This window comes from Argiope bruennichi, chromosome 11 (assembly GCF_947563725.1).
Source record: "Argiope bruennichi chromosome 11, qqArgBrue1.1, whole genome shotgun sequence".
NCBI classification, from domain to species: Eukaryota; Metazoa; Arthropoda; class Arachnida; order Araneae; family Araneidae; genus Argiope; species Argiope bruennichi.
In genome coordinates, this window is record NC_079161.1 from 10675594 (window position 1) to 10698262 (window position 22669).

Consider the following 22669-nt stretch of genomic DNA (forward strand, 5'->3'; position numbering starts at 1 on the left):
CATGTTGTGGAGACTAAAAATGTGTACTATGGAGCGATTTTTTTTAAAAAAAATTTAATCAGTTTTAACTAACCAAAAATTAACCAAAATTTGATATTTTCGAATATATTCGAAATATTAAATAATATTCAAATATATAACAGCAAAAAAAAAAAAAGAGAAAAAAGAGAGATTTACATCAAAATTTTTAAAAAATCTTTTTCATGAGATCAGTTTTTTTAATAAGAAATTGAGATTCGATTTTCTATCTATTTTAAAAATTGTTTTAATCATATTTTCCAACAATTTATTTCACACAAAATAAAAATGATATTTAACCTGCACAAGCACTTTGTGCGTGCATGAAAAAAATGAGCGTGTTGCCATCAAGTTGATAAAAAGTGAAATAAAAAGATTAAAGTTCTCATTGCAAACTTCACATAGAAAAGCGTCATTTTCAGAACGTATTTGTAAAGAATGAAATAAACATGGAACGTAATATTTTCTAGAAAGATAAGTGAAAGAAAAATATTTCTGTAGACCTTCAAAATGTCTATATTGTTAATTCTTTAGCATTAAAGGCCCTCCCGTATACGCACGCACGCGCGCACACACACACACACACACACACACACGCATTTATACAGAAAATTCTCACTAATCGAGTCTAAATAACTAATTTTCTTTAACATTTAATATTAGGCATATACGTCAAGTAGGAAAAAAGGCCTAAATAAAGTTAAAAAAAAATACTATTTTATGCAATTGGAGTCAATAAATATTGTAATGAATTAAGAATTTCATATTTTTATACAAGCTTTTGGTCCTATGAGTAGCATTTAATAAAATATGAATTTGATATTTACATTTTGAATAAAAAGAAAAACTGAATGAATTATGAAAACTCAAATATAACTAACTTATAGAATCCTGCCATTTTAGACTACTCTAGTGACCGTCTCAGAGAAGGCATGCCAATCAGCGCTCGGAGTTTCCCCAAGGCAGATTAGTCTAAAAGTATGAAATAATTGATTGTCCTAAAATAGTGATATTCAGAACTTCATAACTCGTTCAGATTTGTTAGCAAACGACAAAAATTTTTTAATTGAATTTTTTATTTGTTTAAATTTAAAACATTGAGAATATGCTACTAAATATGATTCTTCAGGATTAAGAAAATGTGTAAAATTTAGACTTCGCAATTTTTTGAAGTATATTTTATTGACCGAAACAAAATAAAATATTATTCTTTACGTCACTTAAAACCTTTTGAAAGTAAAATTAAAGACTGAATTTTATGATGAATCTGGGAAATTTTTGAAGAATAATCCTTTGAGATAATGTATAAAATATAAAAATATATTCTGTAGAGCACATAAGACTTTAATATTGAACATTTTGCTTTCTGCACTCATATTTTTAAAAAACATACTTGGTTTCAGAAAAAAACTATTTTTGTAAATATTAAAGTTCAATCATTTCTACTTTACTTTACAGTTCAAATTTTACTGGAACTGAAAAAGAATTAGTGAGATACATTGTTTAATGTACTTGACGGTTTAAGGCTTATATAATTATTCGAGTTATATGTTTATCGAAATTTAAAGCCTAAAAAGAAACTATTAAGAGACCAAGTTACATAAAATATTTAATAGAAAATTTTAGCCCGCATTAATTCTGGCGAATCAGCTGGTCGCTAAAGGCAGCTATTAATAATTAATCCATGCAGAAAAGAAAACATTAATAAAGTTTGCATTGTAAGCATTCATTAAAATTTGAAACAGATCCTCTTTATTATTTTACACGCAACACGGATAAGCTAAAGATAATTTCATTGAATGCAAAATTTTCATTTTAATTTACTATAACATCTCATGAGAGAGTTTAAAGATATTTTCATCCAAATTAATTTACAACTGAAAGAAGAAAGTTAACTAATATATACTGAACCTGATCGAGATGCTGTGTTTATAATCTGGCCACCGTGTCCACCTTTGTCCTTTCCCATGTATTCAAATCCGAGTTTTATTCCATGGACAACTCCAATCTACGAAAAAGAAATTCAAACAAAGTTGATCATTTTACAAGTGATGTATGCTATTTCTTAGAAGACATGCATTCATTTTACAAGTGATGCAACATTTCTATTCACTCTGTTACACAAACTGCACTAATAATAAACTGAACTTATGATTGATTTTTTTCTCGTTTAGTTCTTTTGTTTTTACAAAATAAAATGAAGTAATGGCGCAAATTGACTCGGATGGTGATATTCAATCAATTTTCACCGAATTTAGGAAATGTTTTAAATCTATATTAATGCTTATTTTAGCATTAATATAGATTCAGCTTATTTCAGGAATTGTCCCACTAAATAATAATTATTTGTAACATTGTAAAATGTTTATTTACTTGGAATAGTAGTTGTATTATTGAGAAAAAGAATGCCTCATTGCAATATGCCATTCCATAAAAGATAATGTTTTTGGTTCTACTGCTGTAAACAGAAATGAATTTGCCAATACACAACCCATTCCTTCCTAAACTGGTTGAATTCAACGTGAAGAAGAAACCAACATTAATATAGCATATATATTAATTTGGCGGATGTGGTCTCCCTAAAACTTTCTCGCATAAAGGAGAATCTTTTTCGTATAAACTTTCTAATAAAGGCGAATTTGTGTTTTGGACGCGTTGTTATCCAATCGATTGGAACTCAAATTTCACACAGGATTACAACTGCAACCACAAAATCACATACTAACTTTGGTATATTTAAATCATTGCCTTTTTGAGTGAGCATATTTACGTGCATCGGAGAGTGTTCAGTCTGGGCTGATTTTCTTACAGAAGCACACCGTTTCCTGAAACTGCTTCATTCACAGTTCGATGTGGCAACGAAGTTATGGTTCTTTATCAGATATTGTGGAAAATCTCTTTGAATGACGATTAACGAAGATGTTTTTGCATATTCCAAAATACACAATGTTTTCTGCTGCATGAATGATGCCATGGCGAAGAATGCTTTCTCCTAGCAGCATTTCTATTGATGGAAAATTTTCTCCAGAAAAAATTCGTATAATTGTAGATTCAGAATAAATTTGTTTCGGCTAAATGAATCAGTCCCAGAATTCATACCATGCTATTTTTTTAAATCCAATTCTATTTGAATCACCCTGTATTGTAATTGTCATAAAATTCGATTTCGAGATGCTGATGACTCCCTTCCTGAATCAGAGAAAGTCATTTTTGTAATTATGTCTCTCTGTCTGTGGACATAATAACTCAGAGAGGTATACAGATGAAATTTGGTATGCAGAGTTTACAATAACATTCCGGATTTCTCTCAAATGTGTGTACACATTAATCAATAGAAAGTCTGTCCATCTATTCATCTGTATATAGAACTCGAAAATACGAAGAGTCGTATATTATATAAAATTAGCTAATCATTCCAATTTTTTTTAATAAGACTTTTTATATTGCAAACCACCATTATAAAAGAATTAAGTTTCAAATTTTAAAAAATACAGCTGTTATTTAATTTAATTGCTACTTATTTAGTTTATCAATTTAATTACTTACGAAGTTTACATCAATAGTTCTTCTCCAGTTTTGCTCATCGGCGATTCCAGCGTTGTTTATTACGATATTAATTTCTCCAAATGTTGAAATCACTTTTTCGAAAGCATCTATTTTAAATATATAAAGATATAAGTATAATTTGGTAGACCATAAAAAAAATCTACAATATATCATACGAAGAACAGAAATTACACTTATTACTTATTATCGAATGGCAACAGGCAAATGTAAACAAATCACTATATGAACATTTCAGACTGCTTCATTGAATATGTTTACAGCAGCATTTTGTTTCATGCTTTATTTATTAATGAAGTTATGAAGTATTACTGGAAATACTGTGGACAGGTCTTATCAAAATGAGAAGCAAAAGAAATTTTTAAAAACAAACCTTAATTAAGTGCAGAACAGGCCTTAACAATTGTCAAAAGGGTAATCACTGCGACTTACTTATAGAAATTGATGGGTATATCTACCAGAACTATTATCCTACAAAAATAGTTTTTCTATTATCTTAAAACTAAAAAAAATTTTTTTTAATGATATCAGTTTCATTACTGTACAACGTTTATTTAATAAATTACATATAATAAATTTTTAATTGTAATACATAGTTTGTCAAAATTAATTTGTGAAATTCAAACTTATCCATAAAACATTCAATCGCGTGCTTTCGCCAATATATATATATATATATATATGATGGACGAGGCCAACTATTGCACGCAATGGAAGGCCAAGCCTATCTCAGGAGAATCACATGACCACAACTGGACAGTGGCAGATGATTGTCTCCTCGGGACAACTATTTGCCATTGTCCCATTACGGTCACATGATCTTCCTGAAGTAGGCGTAACTTAACAGTAGTTGGTCCTGTTTAAACCCTGCTTAAGACTTACTTCGGAATTCCTCCGGTGACGTGACGTCACACTTCTGAAAAATTACATTATTTCTTTCTGGAGAAGAAAGACTGTCCATAAATTCTTTAGCTTTCTCTTCCTTCACGTCACAAATGCACACCTGAAATTGATTAAAATTGGTTCTTTATTTATAAAAATCCACAAGAACTCAAGAATTGCGTTTAAAATGTAATCAGGGGGGGATTAACCAGATTATTATTAATAATAATAAAACGTGATCCAAAGTATATGAGCGCTAGATGTGATATTTAGAAATTCTAAGCAGGACTATTTGTACCTTTAGAATTTATAGAATGAGATATAATAACGTGCTATTGCATCAATAGCTGGAGAGGTCTTCACAAAACTTTCTCGCATACTCTCTAATAAAGGTGTTATCCCAGAATACATTTTGCACGACATTGGCATACAACAACTACGAAATATTTCTCTTGGATGAATTTAACATTTTTAATGAATCTGGAGCGTGATCCTTGATGATTCATACCTGACATGAGGTTAATAACAATACCATGCCTTGACAACATCCGAAAATCGAATATCTGATTTAAACACTTTTTTTCCCAACCGATTTGAACCAAAATGTGGCAAAGAACTGCAACTGTAGTCAGATTGTTGCACATCAAATTTTGATATGTTTAAGTCTTCGCGTTTTTGAGTTATCGCGTTTACATGTTTCTGAAAGTACAGACCGACAGATGGTCATCTTTTGTGGGATTTGGAACAAAATTTGATAAATGTTTACACTATTGATGATAAATCTGTGTACCGAATTTTATCCATCTAGCTCTCTTCGTTTTGTAGTTATCGTATTAAATTATATTTGAAAATGACAACAGACAGATTAATTTTGAATAGAATTGGCTCAAAATTTGATAAAGAATTACAAATTTGGTGTAAAGATTATATGTTAAATTTTAACAGTAAAGCTCAAAGCACTTTTTTAGTATCTTTGTTACAGACAGAGACATTTTCCAAAAATATGTTTTTGGAACTCTGGTTTAAAACGTGGAGATGCGTCAAAATCTCGAGGTGGAATTTTTTTACGATCACAATACTTTCTCTGTACTTAGTAAACTATAAAGTAAAAAAATGAAAGAGTTAAAGAGGAAATCAAATATTTTACCTTCATGCCGATGTTCAGAAGAGCAGAAACGTAACCTCTTCCGATGCCCTGTGATCCACCGGTCACCATGGCAACCTTGTCTTTAAAATTCATTATTGGAGATGGAAAAAAAGTTTGCAGATATCTTAAGCCCCTTCTCCTAATCTAAAGAAAGGGAATATGAAAGTTAACTTTGCTGTAATCTCTTCTTTATTATGATTTATATCTGTAACTGGTGGTAAGTGGTCCCCACGAAACTTTCTGGCATATTCCCTCCCTTCTCCCCTTCCTTACTGAAAATGCAGATTCTGCGCTGTACTTCTAAAGCCCCCTTCCCAGGGCACATTGCCTGAACGGATATGGTCCTAAATCTGCCATCTGACCCATTGTAGTCAGCCATCTAACTCTCCGACCCGCCACGAAGGCACACGGATTTAAACCATAAAAACTGAATGACAGGATAGCCGCAACAGCAACATTGGCGGGAACTGTGGTTGAGTCCTAAGGGCCGTCACCGGCCACGGTACAACCCTCCCCAAAATACGTCCCGTCATCGATGGGAGGAGTCAGATCTCCCACCTATTAGTGTACCCTCCAGGGTGGCGAGATCCAACCCCCATGCCGGCAGCATCACATCCTCAATTCGAGGTGCCCCCCCCGGGGGATTCTGACCCATTGTAGGACCACTATCGCCTGTGGACGTTTGTCCGGAGCTTCCCACAAAAGGTCGGTAAAATGAATAAATATCAAAGAGTCCTGATAGCCACAAATGAGGGGCAAGAGGACAAAATGAGCCAGACAAAGACAGCCACGGGTCATGGAAACGAAATTTAATAAGTATTCGTATTTATAGAGATCCACATATGAGCATTTTGTGTTCCGTAGTATTTGCAAAATCTTCGTAGTGCAAAATCAAATAGGAATTTTTGGCGGCTATTTATCGATCGATTGAAACCAAAATTACATGTGGCACATTTATACAAATATATTGTCAAGCAGACCTATGTCATCACTGGTCTGAGAAGCAAATATATTGTTATATCGGTTGTATATAATTGTATTGGTTCAAAATTTGATACCGGACTATACATTATGGGTTAAAACTGTGTGCAAAATTTTATCTATCTAGCTCTTAGCGTTTTGTAGTTATAGAGTTCACTTGCACTCCGACAGACAAACTTCATACGAATGGTATTTGTTTAAAATTTGATATTTACATATTTTGTGTAAAGATTACCGTCAAATTTCATTCTTCTGCTGTTTTTGAGTTATCTTGTTCAAAAACAGATATAATGGCAAAAGTACGTTTTTAACACGCATGGGGGGGGCTCCGAAACGTAAAGATTCATCAAAATCTCGAGTGCGAATTTTTCGACGATTATAATACTTTCATTATATTTCGTATACGAGAAAGCAAAAAAAAGAAATGATCTCTTTATCGAATGAGCATTGGAACGTGCCTTATTCGAACGTATTTCGGTAAATCGATTATTTTCTTTGGTCTCGAAATCCCTATCAGCAAACAAGGGTCTCTCTACAATCCGAACCTTTCCGTCTCTCTCCATTATCGTGGTTTTAGAAGGATGAGAGGGGAGTGGTTAATAAAAATCACCGCATTTTTTGTTCATTCTCGGAACTTTTCATGCTATTGCGCATGCGTCAGGAGGCAGTCATTTCATCAAAAGAGGAGTGAGAGAAAATTGAAAGAAGGAGATGTTTACATTTAGCAATAGGATGAATGCAGATTATTCACGGAATGATGAGGCATAGTGAACGCTTGTCTTTCTGCGTATCACACCTTAGCGAAACACAATCGTCGAAAAGTGTTAATTTAGGTATCTTAAAATGAACAGTTGCTGCCAGTGATCTTAAAGCAACAAAAGCTGCACCAATATTAAATAATTCAAATATTTATAAAATTATAAAAAAAGTTGCATATTATTTTGTACAATTTGCAATATTTTGTGCAATAAACATTCATGTTGTAATTAAAACGCGCATCATTCTTCACAAATTAGGTGCTTCATTTAATCGATCAAATATCTGGTGAGGTATTGTTTACAATTTGATTTTTTTTATTTCATTCGAAGCCAAAACTGAAAAAAAATAAGAAAACTGTTTTTATTCCTGGACTGCATACGTTGGTCATTCGCAAATATCTCAAGTTTGCAATGATCAAAGTGAATAATTTTTTAAGCTTTTAATACATTCAAGAAAAAGAAAATATTTCTCGATACTAAAAATTAAAAAATATACATATAAAATAATCAAAGTAAAACGAATGACGAGAGTACGGAAAGAACATACGGCCACTGGTTGGCAGGTTGACACTCGGACCAAAAGGCAAAATGCGATCCGTATTTTATTCTGTAACAGTGCAAATCCATGCATGAAAGCCATGTGTATAAGAGAAGGGATAAATCAGCTTATGCCCAGAATCTCTAACCGAACTGAGACTTTTATTTGTACAATTTCTTTATTTTGGAAGTATTTTTAAATATAATATTGAAATTTCTGAAATTTTCGGTCAAAATTTTACTATTTGAAAAGAAAAATAATAATTTTTTCTATACTTAAAATTTAAAAAAAATTAATAATATAAAGAAAAGTGAAAATGAAAATGATTCCCTTAGCGCGGATCGAACCTGCGTCAACTAGTTTGCAGGCCGACACTCGTACCACAAGGCAGCATACGACCTGCTGGAGACCGCGTTTAAAGCCACATGTTTATGTATTTATTTTTATTCTATAATGGTGCAAATCCATGCATGAAAGCCATGTGTATAAGAGAAGGGATAAGTCTGCGCATGCCCAGAACCTCTAACGAAACAGAGACCTTTATTTGCACAATTTCTTTATTTTGAAAGTTTTTTTAAATAATATATTCGAATCTTTGTAAATTCTGGTCAAAATTTTACTACTTGAAAGAAAAAATAATAATTTTCTCTACTCTGAAAATTAAAAATAAAATAATAATATGAAGAAAAGTCAAAATGAAAAGGATTCCGATGTCGCGGATCGAAACTGCGTTAGCTAGTTAGCATGATGACACTCGGACCACAAGGCAGCATTCGACCTGTTGGAGACCGAATTTAAAGCCACATGTTTATTTATTTATTTTTATTCTATAATGGTGCAAATCCATGCATGAAAGCCATGTGTATAAGAGAAGGGATAAGTCTGCGCATGCCCAGAACCTCTAACCAAACTGAGACCTTTATTTGCACAATTTCTTTATTTTGAAAGTTTTTTTAAAAAATATATTGGAATCTATGTAAATTCTGGTCAAAATTTTACTACTTGAAAGGAAAAATAATAATTTTCTCTATACTGAAAATTAAAAAAATAGATAAATAATATGAAGAAAAGTGAAAATAAAAAGTATTTCGATGGTGTGGATCGAACCTGCGTCAACTAGTTTGCAGGCCGACACACAGACCACAAGGCAGCATACGACCTGTCGGAGACCAAATTTAACGCCACACGTTTATTTATTTATTTTTATTCTATAATGGTGCACATCCATGCATGAAAGCCATGTGTATAAGAGAAGGCATAAGTCTGCGCATGCCCAGAATCTCTAACCAAACTGAGACCTTTATTTGCACAATTTCTTTATTTTGAAAGTTTTTTTAAATAATATATGGAAATCTATGTAAATTCTGGTCAAAATTTTACTACTTGAAAGGAATAATAATAATTTTCTCTACTCTGAAAATTAAAAATAAAATAATAATATGAAGAAAAGTCAAAATGAAAAGGATTCCGATGTCGCGGATAGAAACTGCGTCAGCTAGTTTGCAGGCCGACACTCGGACCACAAAGCAGCATACGACCTGTTGGAGACCGAATTTAAAGCCACATGTTTATTTATTTATTTTTATTCTATAATGGTGCAAATCCATGCATGAAAGCCATGTGTATAAGAGAAGGGATAAGTCTGCGCATGCCCAGAACCTCGAACCAAACTGAGACCTTTATTTGCACAATTTCTATATTTTGAAAGTTTTTTTAAATAATATATGGAAATCTATGTAAATTCTGGTCAAAATTTTACTACTTGAAAGGAAAAATAATAATTTTCTCTATACTGAAAATTAAAAAAATAAATAATTAATATGAAGAAAAGTGAAAATAAAAAGTATTCCGATGGTGTGGATCGAACCTGCGTCAACTAGTTTGCAGGCCGACACACGGACCACAAGGCAGCATACGACCTGTCGGAGACCAAATTTAACGCCACATGTTTATTTATTTATTTTCATTCTATAATGGTGCAAATCCATGCATGAAAGCCAAGTGTATAAGAGAAGGCATAAGTCTGCGCATGCCCAGAATCTCTAACCAAACTGAGACCTTTATTTGCACAATTTCTTTATTTTGAAAGTTTTTTTAAATAATATATGGAAATCTATGTAAATTCTGGTCAAAATTTTACTACTTGAAAGGAAAAATAATAATTTTCTCTATACTGAAAATTAAAAAAATAAATAATTAATATGAAGAAAAGTGAAAATAAAAAGTATTCCGATGGTGTGGATCGAACCTGCGTCAACTAGTTTGCAGGCCGACACACGGACCACAAGGCAGCATACGACCTGTCGGAGACCAAATTTAACGCCACATGTTTATTTATTTATTTTTTTCTATAATGGTGCAAATCCATGCATGAAAGCCAAGTGTATAAGAGAAGGCATAAGTCTGCGCATGCCCAGAATCTCTAACCAAACTGAGACCTTTATTTGCACAATTTCTTTATTTTGAAAGTTTTTTTAAATAATATATGGAAATCTATGTAAATTCTGGTCAAAATTTTACTACTTGAAAGGAATAATAATAATTTTCTCTACTCTGAAAATTAAAAATAAAATAATAATATGAAGAAAAGTCAAAATGAAAAGCATTCCGATGTTGCGGATCGAACCTGCGTCAACTAGTTTGCAGGCCGACACTCGGACAACAAGGCAGCAAACGACCTGCTGGAGACCGAATTTAAAGCCACATGTTTATTTATTTATTTTTATTCTATAAAGGAGCAAATCCATGCATGAAAGCCATGTGTATAAGAGAAGTGATAAGTCTGCGCATGCCCAGAACCTCTAACCAAACTGAGACCTTTATTTGCACAATTTCTTTATTTTGAAAGTATTTTTAAATAATATATGGAAATCTATGTAAATTCTGGTCAAAATTTTATTACTTGAAAGGAAAAATAATAATTTTCTCTACTCTGAAAATTAAGAAAAAAATAATAATATGAAGAAAAGTCAAAATGAAAAGGATTCCGATGTCGCGGATAGAAACTGCGTCAGCTAGTTTGCAGGAAGACACTCGGACCACAAGGCAGCATACGACCTGTTGGAGACCGAATTTAAAGCCACATGTTTATTTATGTATTTTTATTCTATAAAGGAGCAAATCCATGCATGAAAGCCAAGTGTATAAGAGAAGGAATAAGTCTGCGCATGCCCAGAATAACTAAGCGCCCCAGAATTTGTTTGCACAATTTCTTTTTTTTGGAATTTCTTCTAAATAATATATTGAAATCTTTGTAAATTCTGGTCAAAATTTTACTATTTGAAAGTAAAAATAATAATTTTTTCTATACTGAAAAATAAAAAAATAAATAAATAATATGAAGAAAAGTGAAAATAAAAAGTATTCCGATGGTGTGGATCGAACCTGCGTCAACTAGTTTGCAGGCCGACACACGGACCACAAGGCAGCATACGACCTGTCGGAGACCGAATTTAAAGCCACATGTTTATTTATTTATTTTTATTCTATAAAGGAGCAAATCCATGCATGAAAGCCAAGTGTATAAGAGAAGGGATAAGTCTGCGCATGCCCAGAATAACTAAGCGCCCCAGAATTTGTTTGCACAATTTCTTTTTTTTGGAATGTTTTTTAAATAATATATTGAAATCTTTGTAAATTCTGGTCAAAATTTTACTACTTGAAAGGAAAAATAATAATTTTCTCTACTCTGAAAATTAAAAAAAAAATAATAATATGAAGAAAAGTCAAAATGAACAGGATTCCGATGTCGCGGATAGAAACTCCGTCAGCTAGTTTGCAGGCCGACACTCGGACCACAAGGCAGCATACGACCTGTTGGAGACCGAATTTAAAGCCACATGTTTATTTATTTATTTTTATTCTATAAAGGAGCAAATCCATGCATGAAAGCCAAGTGTATAAGAGAAGGGATAAGTCTGCGCATGCCCAGAATAACTAAGCGCCCCAGAATTTGTTTGCACAATTTCTTTTTTTTGGAATTTTTTTTAAATAATATATTGAAATCTTTGTAAATTCTGGTCAAAATTTTACTACTTGAAAGGAAAAATAATAATTTTCTCTACTCTGAAAATTAAAAAAAAAATAATAATATGAAGAAAAGTCAAAATGAACAGGATTCCGATGTCGCGGATAGAAACTGCGTCAGCTAGTTTGCAGGCCGACACTCGGACCACAAGGCAGCATACGACCTGTTGGAGACCGAATTTAAAGCCACATGTTTATTTATTTATTTTTATTCTATAAAGGAGCAAATCCATGCATGAAAGCCAAGTGTATAAGAGAAGGAATAAGTCTGCGCATGCCCAGAATAACTAAGCGCCCCAGAATTTGTTTGCACAATTTCTTTTTTTTGGAATTTTTTTTAAATAATATATTGAAATCTTTGTAAATTCTGGTCAAAATTTTACTATTTGAAAGTAAAAATAATAATTTTCTCTATACTGAAAAATAAAAAAATAAATAAATAATATGAAGAAAAGTGAAAATAAAAAGTATTCCGATGGTGTGGATCGAACCTGCGTCAACTAGTTTGCAGGCCGACACACGGACCACAAGGCAGCATACGACCTGTCGGAGACCGAATTTAACGCCACATGTTTATTTATTTATTTTCATTCTATTATGGTGCATATCCATGCATGAAAGCTATGTGTATAACAGAATGGATAAGTCTGCGCATGAACAGAATCTCTAACCAAACTGAGACTTTTATTTGCACAATTTCTTTATTTTGGAAGTTTTTTTAAATAATATATTGAAATCTTTCTAAATTCTGTTCAAAATTTTACTACTTGAAAAGAAAAATAATAATTTTCTCTATACTGAAAATTAAAAAAATAAATAAATAATATGAAGAAAAGGGAAAATAAAAAGTAATCCGTTAGCGCGGATCGAACCTGCGCCAATCAGCTTGCAAGCCGACACTCGGACCACAAGGTAGCATACGACGTGTTGGAAACCGCATTTAAAGCCACATGTTTATTTATTTATGTTTATTCTATAATGGTGCAAATCCATGCATGAAAGCCATGTGTATAATAGAAGGGATAAGTCTGCGCATGCCCAGAAGTTCTAACGAAACTGCGACTTTTATTTGCACAATTTCTTTATTTTTGAAGATTTTATAAATAATATATTGAAATCTTTGAAATTCTGGTCAAAATTTTACTACGTGGAAAGAAAAATAATAATTTTCTCTATACTGAAAATTAAAAAAATAAATAAATAATATGTAGAAAAGTGAAAATAAAAAGGATTCCGATGGCGCGGATCGAACCTGAGTAAATTAGTTTGCAGGCCGACACTCGGACCACAAGGCAGCATACAACCTGTTGGAGACCAAATTTAAAGCCAAATGTTTATTTATTTATTCTTATTCTATAATGGTGCAAATCCATGCATGAAAGCCATGTGTATAAGAGAAGGGATAAGTCTGCGCATGTCCAGAACCTCTAACCAAACTGAGACCTTTATTTGCACAATTTCTTTATTTTGAAAGTTTTTTTAAATAATATATGGAAATCTATGTAAATTCTGGTCAAAATTTTACTACTTGAAAGGAAAAATAATAATTTTCTCTACTCTGAAAATTAAAAAAAAATAATAATAATATGAAGAAAAATCAAAATGAAAAGGATTCCGATGTCGCGGATAGAAACTGCGTCAGCTAGTTTGCAGGCCGACACTCGGACCATAAGGCAGCATACGACCTGCTGGGGACCGAATTTAAAGCCACATGTTTATTTATTTATTTTTATTCTATAAAGGAGCAAACCCATGCATGAAAGCCATGTGTGTAAGAGAAGGAATAAGTCTGCGCATGCCCAGAATCTCTAACCAAACTGAGACCTTTATTTACACAATTTCTTTATTTTGAAAGTTTTTTTAAATAATATATTGAAATCTTTGTAAATTCTGTTCAAAATTTTACTACTTGAAAAGAAAAATAATAATTTTCTCTATTATGAAAATTAAAAAAATAAATAAATAATATGAAGAAAAGTGAAAATAAAAAGTAATCCGTTAGCGCGGATCGAACCTGAGTCAATTAGTTTGCAGGCCGACACTCGGACCACAAGGCAGCATAAGACGTGTTGGAAACCGCATTTAAAGCCACATGTTTATTTATTTATTTTTATTCTATAATGGGGCATATCCTTGCATGAAAGCCATGTGTGTAAGAGAAGGGATTAGTCTGCGATGCCCAGAATCTCTAACCAAACTGAGACTTTTATTTGCACAATTTCTTTATTTTGGAAGTTTTTTTAAATAATATATTCAAATCTTTGTAAATTCTTGTCAAAATTTTACTACTTGAAAAGAAAAATAATAATTTTCTCTTTACTGAAAATTAAAAAAATTAATAAATAAAATGAAGAAAAGTGAAAATAAGAAGGAATCCGATGGCGTGGATCGAACCTGCGTCAACTAGTTTGCAGGCCGACACTCGTACCACAAGGCAGCATACGACTTATTGAAGATCGAATTTAAAGCCACAAGTTTATTTTTTTATTTTTATTCTATAATGGTGCATATCCATGCATGAAAGCCATGTGTATAAGAGAAGGGATTAGTCTGCGCATACCCAGAATCTCTAACCAAACTGAGACTTTTATTTGCACAATTTCTTTATTTTGGAAGTTTTTTTAAATAATATATTGAAATCTTTGTAAATTCTTGTCAAAATTTTACTACTTGAAAAGAAAAATAATAATTTTCTCTTTACTGAAAATTAAAAAAATTAATAAATAAAATGAAGAAAAGTGAAAATAAGAAGGAAACCGATGGCGTGGATCGAACCTGCATCAACTAGTTTGCAGGCCGACATTCGGAGCACAAGGCAGCATACGACGTGTTGGAAACCGCATTTAAAGCCACATGTTTATTTATTTATTTTTATTCTATAATGGTGCAAATCCATGCATGAACGCCATGTGTATAAGAGAAGGGATAAGTCTGCGCATGCAAAGAATCTCTAACCAAACTGAGACTTTTATTTGCACAATTTCTTTATTTTGGAAGTTTTTTTAAATAATATATTGAAATCTTTGTAAATTCTGGACAAAATTTTACTACTTGAAAAGAAAAATAATAATTTTCTCTATACTGAAAAATAAAAAAATAAATAAACAATATGTAGAAAAGTGAAAATAAAAAGTCTTCCGATGGCGTGGATCGAACCTGCGTCGATTAGTTTGCAGGCCGACACTCGGACAACAAGGCAGCATACGACCTGTTGGAGCCCGAATTTAAAGCCAAATGTTTATTTATTTATTCTTATTCTATAATGGTGCAAATCCATGCATGAAAGCCATGTGTATAAGACAAGGGATAAGTCTGCGCATGCCCAGAATCTCTAACCAAACTGCGACTTTTATTTGCACAATTTCTTTATTTTGGAAGATTTTATAAATAATATATTGAAATCTTTGTAAATTCTGGTCAAAATTTTACTACGTGGAAAGAAAAATAAGAATTTTCTCTATACTGAAAATTAAAAAAATAAATAAATAAAATGAAGAAAAGTGAAAATAAAAAGTAATCCGTTAGCGGGGATCGAACCTGCGTCAGTTAGTTTACAGGCCGACACTCGGACCACAAGGCAGCACACGACGTGTTGGAAACCGCATTTAAATCCACATGTTTATTTATTTATTTTTATTCTATAATGGATAATATCCTTGCATGAAATCCATGTGTATAAGAGAAGGGATTAGTCTGCGATGCCCAGAATCTCTAACCAAACTGAGACTTTTATTTGCACAATTTCTTTATTTTGGAAGTTTTTTTAAATAATATATTGAAATCTTTGTAAATTCTGGACAAAATTTTACTACTTGAAAAGAAAAATAATAATTTTCTCTTTACTGAAAATTAAAAAAAATAATAATATGAAGAAAAGTGAAAATAATAAGTCTTCCGATGGCGTGGATCGAACCTGCGTCAACTAGTTTGCAGGCCAACACTCGAACCACAAAGCAGCATGCGACCTGTCGCAGACCGAATTAAAAGCCACATGTTTATTTATTTATTTTTATTCTATAATGGTGCATATCCATGCATGAAAGCCATGTGTATAAGAGAAGGGATAAATATGCGCATGCCCAGAATCTCTTACCAAACTAAGACTTTTATTTGCACACTTTCTTTATTTTGGAAGTTTTTTTAAATAATATATTGAAATCTTTGTAAATTCTGTCCAAAATTTTACTACTTGAAAAGAAAAATAATAATTTTATCTATACTGAAAATTAAAAAAATAAATAAATAATATGAAGAAAAGTGAAAATAAAAAGTAATCCGATGGCGCTGATCGAACCTGCGTCAACTAATTTGCAGGCCGACACTCGAACCACAAGGCAGCATACGACCTGTCGCAGGCCGAATTTAAAGCCACATGTTTATTTATTTATTTTTATTCTATAATGGATAATATCCTTGCATGAAATCCATGTGTATAAGAGAAGGGATAAGTCTGCGCATGCCCAGAATCTCTAACCAAACTGAGACTTTTAGTTGCACAATTTCTTTATTTTGGAAGTTTTTTTAAATAATATATTGAAATCTTTGTAAATTCTGGTCAAAATTTTACTACTTGAAAAGAAAAATAATAATTTTCTCTATACTGAAAATTAAAAAAATAAATAAATAATATGAAGAAAAGTGAAAATAAAAAGCATTCCGATGGCGTGGATCGAACCTGCGTCAACTAGTTTGCAGGCCGACACACGGACCACAAGGCAGCATACGACCTGTCGGAGACCAAATTTAACGCCACATGTTTATTTATTTATTTTTATTCTATAATGGTGCATATCCATGCATGAAAGCAATGTGTATAAGAGAAGGGATAAGTCTGCGCATGCCCAGAATCTCTAACCAAACTGAGACTTTTATTTGCACAATTTCTTTATTTTGGAAGTTTTTTTAAATAATATATTGAAATCTTTGTAAATTCTGCTCAAAATTTTACTACTTGAAAAGAAAAATAATAATTTTCTCTATACTGAAAATTAAAAAAATAAATAAATAATATGAAGAAAAGTGAAAATAAAAAGCATTCCGATGGCGTGGATCGAACCTGCGTCAACTAGTTTGCAGGCCGACACTCGGACCACAAGGCAGCATACGACTTGTTGAAGATCGAATTTGAAGCCACAAGTTTATTTATTTATTTTTATTCTATAATGGTGCATATCCATGCATGAAAGCAATGTGTATAAGAGAAGGGATAAGTCTGCGCATGCCCAGAATCTCTAACCAAACTGAGACTTTTATTTGCACAATTTCTTTATTTTGGAAGTTTTTTTAAATAATATATTGAAATCTTTGTAAATTCTTGTCAAAATTTTACTACTTGAAAAGAAAAATAATAATTTTCTTTTAATGAAAATTAAAAAAAAAAATAATATGAAGAAAAGTGAAAATAAAAAGTCTTCCGATGGCGTGGATCGAACCTGCGTCAACTAATTTGCAGGCCGACACACGGACCACAAGGCAGCATACGACCTGTCGGAGACCAAATTTAACGTCACATGTTTATTTATTTATTTTTATTCTATAATGGTGCATATCCATGCATGAAAGCTATGTGTATAACAGAATGGATAAGTCTGCGCATGAACAGAATCTCTAACCAAACTGAGACTTTTATTTGCACAATTTCTTTATTTTGGAAGTTTTTTTAAATAATATATTGAAATCTTTCTAAATTCTGTTCAAAATTTTACTACTTGAAAAGAAAAATAATAATTTTCTCTATACTGAAAATTAAAAAAATAAATAAATAATATGAAGAAAAGTGAAAATAAAAAGTAATCCGTTAGCGCGGATCGAACCTGCGCCAATCAGTTTGCAAGCCGACACTCGGACCACAAGGTAGCATACGACGTGTTGGAAACCGCATTTAAAGCCACATGTTTATTTATTTATTTTTATTCTATAATGGTGCAAATCCATGCATGAAAGCCATGTGTATAATAGAAGGGATAAGTCTGCGCATGCCCAGAAGTTCTAACGCAACTGCGACTTTTATTTGCACAATTTCTTTATTTTTGAAGATTTTATAAATAATATATTGAAATCTTTGAAATTCTGGTCAAAATTTTACTACTTGAAAAGAAAAATAATAATTTTCTCTATACTGAAAATTAAAAAAATAAATAAATAATATGAAGAAAAGTGAAAATAAAAAGCATTCCGATGGTGTGGATCGAACCTGCGTCAACTAGTTTGCAGGCCGACACACGGACCACAAGGCAGCATACGACCTGTCGGAGACCGAATTTAACGCCACATGTTTATTTATTTATTTTCATTCTATTATGGTGCATATCCATGCATGAAAGCTATGTGTATAACAGAATGGATAAGTCTGCGCATGAACAGAATCTCTAACCAAACTGAGACTTTTATTTGCACAATTTCTTTATTTTGGAAGTTTTTTTAAATAATATATTGAAATCTTTCTAAATTCTGTTCAAAATTTTACTACTTGAAAAGAAAAATAATAATTTTCTCTATACTGAAAATTAAAAAAATAAATAAATAATATGAAGAAAAGTGAAAATAAAAAGTAATCCGTTAGCGCGGATCGAACCTGCGCCAATCAGTTTGCAAGCCGACACTCGGACCACAAGGTAGCATACGACGTGTTGGAAACCGCATTTAAAGCCACATGTTTATTTATTTATTTTTATTCTATAATGGTGCAAATCCATGCATGAAAGCAATGTGTATAAGAAAAGGGATAAGTCTGCGCATGCCCAGAATCTCTAACCAAACTGAGACTTTTAGTTGCACAATTTCTTTATTTTGGAAGTTTTTTTAAATAATATATTGAAATCTTTGTAAATTCTGGTCAAAATTTTACTACTTGAAAAGAAAAATAATAATTTTCTCTATACTGAAAATTAAAAAAATAAATAAATAATATGAAGAAAAGTGAAAATAAAAAGCATTCCGATGGTGTGGATCGAACCTGCGTCAACTAGTTTGCAGGCCGACACACGGACCACAAGGCAGCATACGACCTGTCGGAGACCGAATTTAACGCCACATGTTTATTTATTTATTTTCATTCTATTATGGTGCATATCCATGCATGAAAGCTATGTGTATAACAGAATGGATAAGTCTGCGCATGAACAGAATCTCTAACCAAACTGAGACTTTTATTTGCACAATTTCTTTATTTTGGAAGTTTTTTTAAATAATATATTGAAATCTTTCTAAATTCTGTTCAAAATTTTACTACTTGAAAAGAAAAATAATAATTTTCTCTATACTGAAAATTAAAAAAATAAATAAATAATATGAAGAAAAGTGAAAATAAAAAGTAATCCGTTAGCGCGGATCGAACCTGCGCCAATCAGTTTGCAAGCCGACACTCGGACCACAAGGTAGCATACGACGTGTTGGAAACCGCATTTAAAGCCACATGTTTATTTATTTATTTTTATTCTATAATGGTGCAAATCCATGCATGAAAGCCATGTGTATAATAGAAGGGATAAGTCTGCGCATGCCCAGAAGTTCTAACGCAACTGCGACTTTTATTTGCACAATTTCTTTATTTTTGAAGATTTTATAAATAATATATTGAAATCTTTGAAATTCTGGTCAAAATTTTACTACGTGGAAAGAAAAATAATAATTTTCTCTACTCTGAAAATTAAAAAAAAAAAATAATAATATGAAGAAAAGTCAAAATGAAAAGGATTCCGATGTCGCGGATAGAAACTGCGTCAGCTAGTTTGCAGGCCGACACTCGGACCATAAGGCAGCATACGACCTGCTGGGGACCGAATTTAAAGCCACATGTTTATTTATTTATTTTTATTCTATAAAGGAGCAAACCCATGCATGAAAGCCATGTGTGTAAGAGAAGGAATAAGTCTGCGCATGCCCAGAATCTCTAACCAAACTGAGACCTTTATTTGCACAATTTCTTTATTTTGAAAGTTTTTTTAAATAATATATTGAAATCTTTGTAAATTCTGTTCAAAATTTTACTACTTGAAAAGAAAAATAATAATTTTCTCTATTATGAAAATTAAAAAAATAAATAAATAATATGAAGAAAAGTGAAAATAAAAAGTAATCCGTTAGCGCGGATCGAACCTGAGTCAATTAGTTTGCAGGCCGACACTCGGACCACAAGGCAGCATAAGACGTGTTGGAAACCGCATTTAAAGCCACATGTTTATTTATTTATTTTTATTCTATAATGGGGCATATCCTTGCATGAAAGCCATGTGTGTAAGAGAAGGGATTAGTCTGCGATGCCCAGAATCTCTAACCAAACTGAGACTTTTATTTGCACAATTTCTTTCTTTTGGAAGTTTTTTTAAATAATATATTCAAATCTTTGTAAATTCTTGTCAAAATTTTACTACTTGAAAAGAAAAATAATAATTTTCTCTTTACTGAAAATTAAAAAAATTAATAAATAAAATGAAGAAAAGTGAAAATAAGAAGGAATCCGATGGCGTGGATCGAACCTGCGTCAACTAGTTTGCAGGCCGACACTCGTACCACAAGGCAGCATACGACTTATTGAAGATCGAATTTAAAGCCACAAGTTTATTTTTTTATTTTTATTCTATAATGGTGCATATCCATGCATGAAAGCCATGTGTATAAGAGAAGGGATTAGTCTGCGCATACCCAGAATCTCTAACCAAACTGAGACTTTTATTTGCACAATTTCTTTATTTTGGAAGTTTTTTTAAATAATATATTGAAATCTTTGTAAATTCTTGTCAAAATTTTACTACTTGAAAAGAAAAATAATAATTTTCTCTTTACTGAAAATTAAAAAAATTAATAAATAAAATGAAGAAAAGTGAAAATAAGAAGGAAACCGATGGCGTGGATCGAACCTGCATCAACTAGTTTGCAGGCCGACATTCGGAGCACAAGGCAGCATACGACGTGTTGGAAACCGCATTTAAAGCCACATGTTTATTTATTTATTTTTATTCTATAATGGTGCAAATCCATGCATGAACGCCATGTGTATAAGAGAAGGGATAAGTCTGCGCATGCAAAGAATCTCTAACCAAACTGAGACTTTTATTTGCACAATTTCTTTATTTTGGAAGTTTTTTTAAATAATATATTGAAATCTTTGTAAATTCTGGACAAAATTTTACTACTTGAAAAGAAAAATAATAATTTTCTTTTAATGAAAATTAAAAAAAATAATAATATGAAGAAAAGTGAAAATAAAAAGTCTTCCGATGGCGTGGATCGAACCTGCGTCAACTAGTTTGCAGGCCAACACTCGAACCACAAGGCAGCATACGACCAGTCGCAGGCCGAATTTAAAGCCACATGTTTGTTTATTTATTTTTATTCTATAATGGGGCATATCCTTGCATGAAAGCCATGTGTGTAAGAGAAGGGATTAGTCTGCGATGCCCAGAATCTCTAACCAAACTGAGACTTTTATTTGCACAATTTCTTTATTTTGGAAGTTTTTTTAAATAATATACTGAAATCTTTGTAAATTCTTGTCAAAATTTTACTACTTGAAAAGAAAAATAATAATTTTCTCTTTACTGAAAATTAAAAAAATTAATAAATAAAATGAAGAAAAGTGAAAATAAGAAGGAAACCGATGGCGTGGATCGAACCTGCATCAACTAGTTTGCATGCCGACACTCGGAGCACAAGGCAGCACACGACGTGTTGGAAACCGCATTTAAAGCCACATGTTTATTTATTTATTTTTATTCTATAATGGTGCAAATCCATGCATGAACGCCATGTGTATAAGAGAAGGGATAAGTCTGCGCATGCAAAGAATCTCTAACCAAACTGAGACTTTTATTTGCACAATTTCTTTATTTTGGAAGTTTTTTTAAATAATATATTGAAATCTTTCTAAATTCTGTTCAAAATTTTACTACTTGAAAAGAAAAATAATAATTTTCTCTATACTGAAAATTAAAAAAATAAATAAATAATATGAAGAAAAGTGAAAATAAAAAGTAATCCGTTAGCGCGGATCGAACCTGCGCCAATCAGTTTGCAAGCCGACACTCGGACCACAAGGTAGCATACGACGTGTTGGAAACCGCATTTAAAGCCACATGTTTATTTATTTATTTTTATTCTATAATGGTGCAAATCCATGCATGAAAGCCATGTGTATAATAGAAGGGATAAGTCTGCGCATGCCCAGAAGTTCTAACGCAACTGCGACTTTTATTTGCACAATTTCTTTATTTTTGAAGATTTTATAAATAATATATTGAAATCTTTGAAATTCTGGTCAAAATTTTACTACGTGGAAAGAAAAATAATAATTTTCTCTACTCTGAAAATTAAAAAAAAAAAATAATAATATGAAGAAAAGTCAAAATGAAAAGGATTCCGATGTCGCGGATAGAAACTGCGTCAGCTAGTTTGCAGGCCGACACTCGGACCATAAGGCAGCATACGACCTGCTGGGGACCGAATTTAAAGCCACATGTTTATTTATTTATTTTTATTCTATAAAGGAGCAAACCCATGCATGAAAGCCATGTGTGTAAGAGAAGGAATAAGTCTGCGCATGCCCAGAATCTCTAACCAAACTGAGACCTTTATTTGCACAATTTCTTTATTTTGAAAGTTTTTTTAAATAATATATTGAAATCTTTGTAAATTCTGTTCAAAATTTTACTACTTGAAAAGAAAAATAATAATTTTCTCTATTATGAAAATTAAAAAAATAAATAAATAATATGAAGAAAAGTGAAAATAAAAAGTAATCCGTTAGCGCGGATCGAA

The 22669-nt window shown here is 31.9% G+C and overlaps 1 protein-coding gene across 1 annotated transcript in view; it reads right to left on the reverse strand.

Moving 5' to 3' along the window:
- The window catches only part of LOC129957321 (15-hydroxyprostaglandin dehydrogenase [NAD(+)]-like), a 214553-nt gene that overhangs the window by 8950 nt on the left and 182934 nt on the right, over window positions 1-22669 (reverse strand). Inside the window, exons 2-5 of the mRNA XM_056069592.1 lie at window positions 5612-5755; window positions 4465-4585; window positions 3565-3671; window positions 1930-2026 (exon numbers count right to left, since the gene is read on the reverse strand). Coding sequence (XP_055925567.1) covers window positions 1930-2026; window positions 3565-3671; window positions 4465-4585; window positions 5612-5704 — 418 coding nt within the window. The 5' untranslated portion in view covers window positions 5705-5755. The remainder of the gene's footprint in view (window positions 1-1929; window positions 2027-3564; window positions 3672-4464; window positions 4586-5611; window positions 5756-22669) is intronic.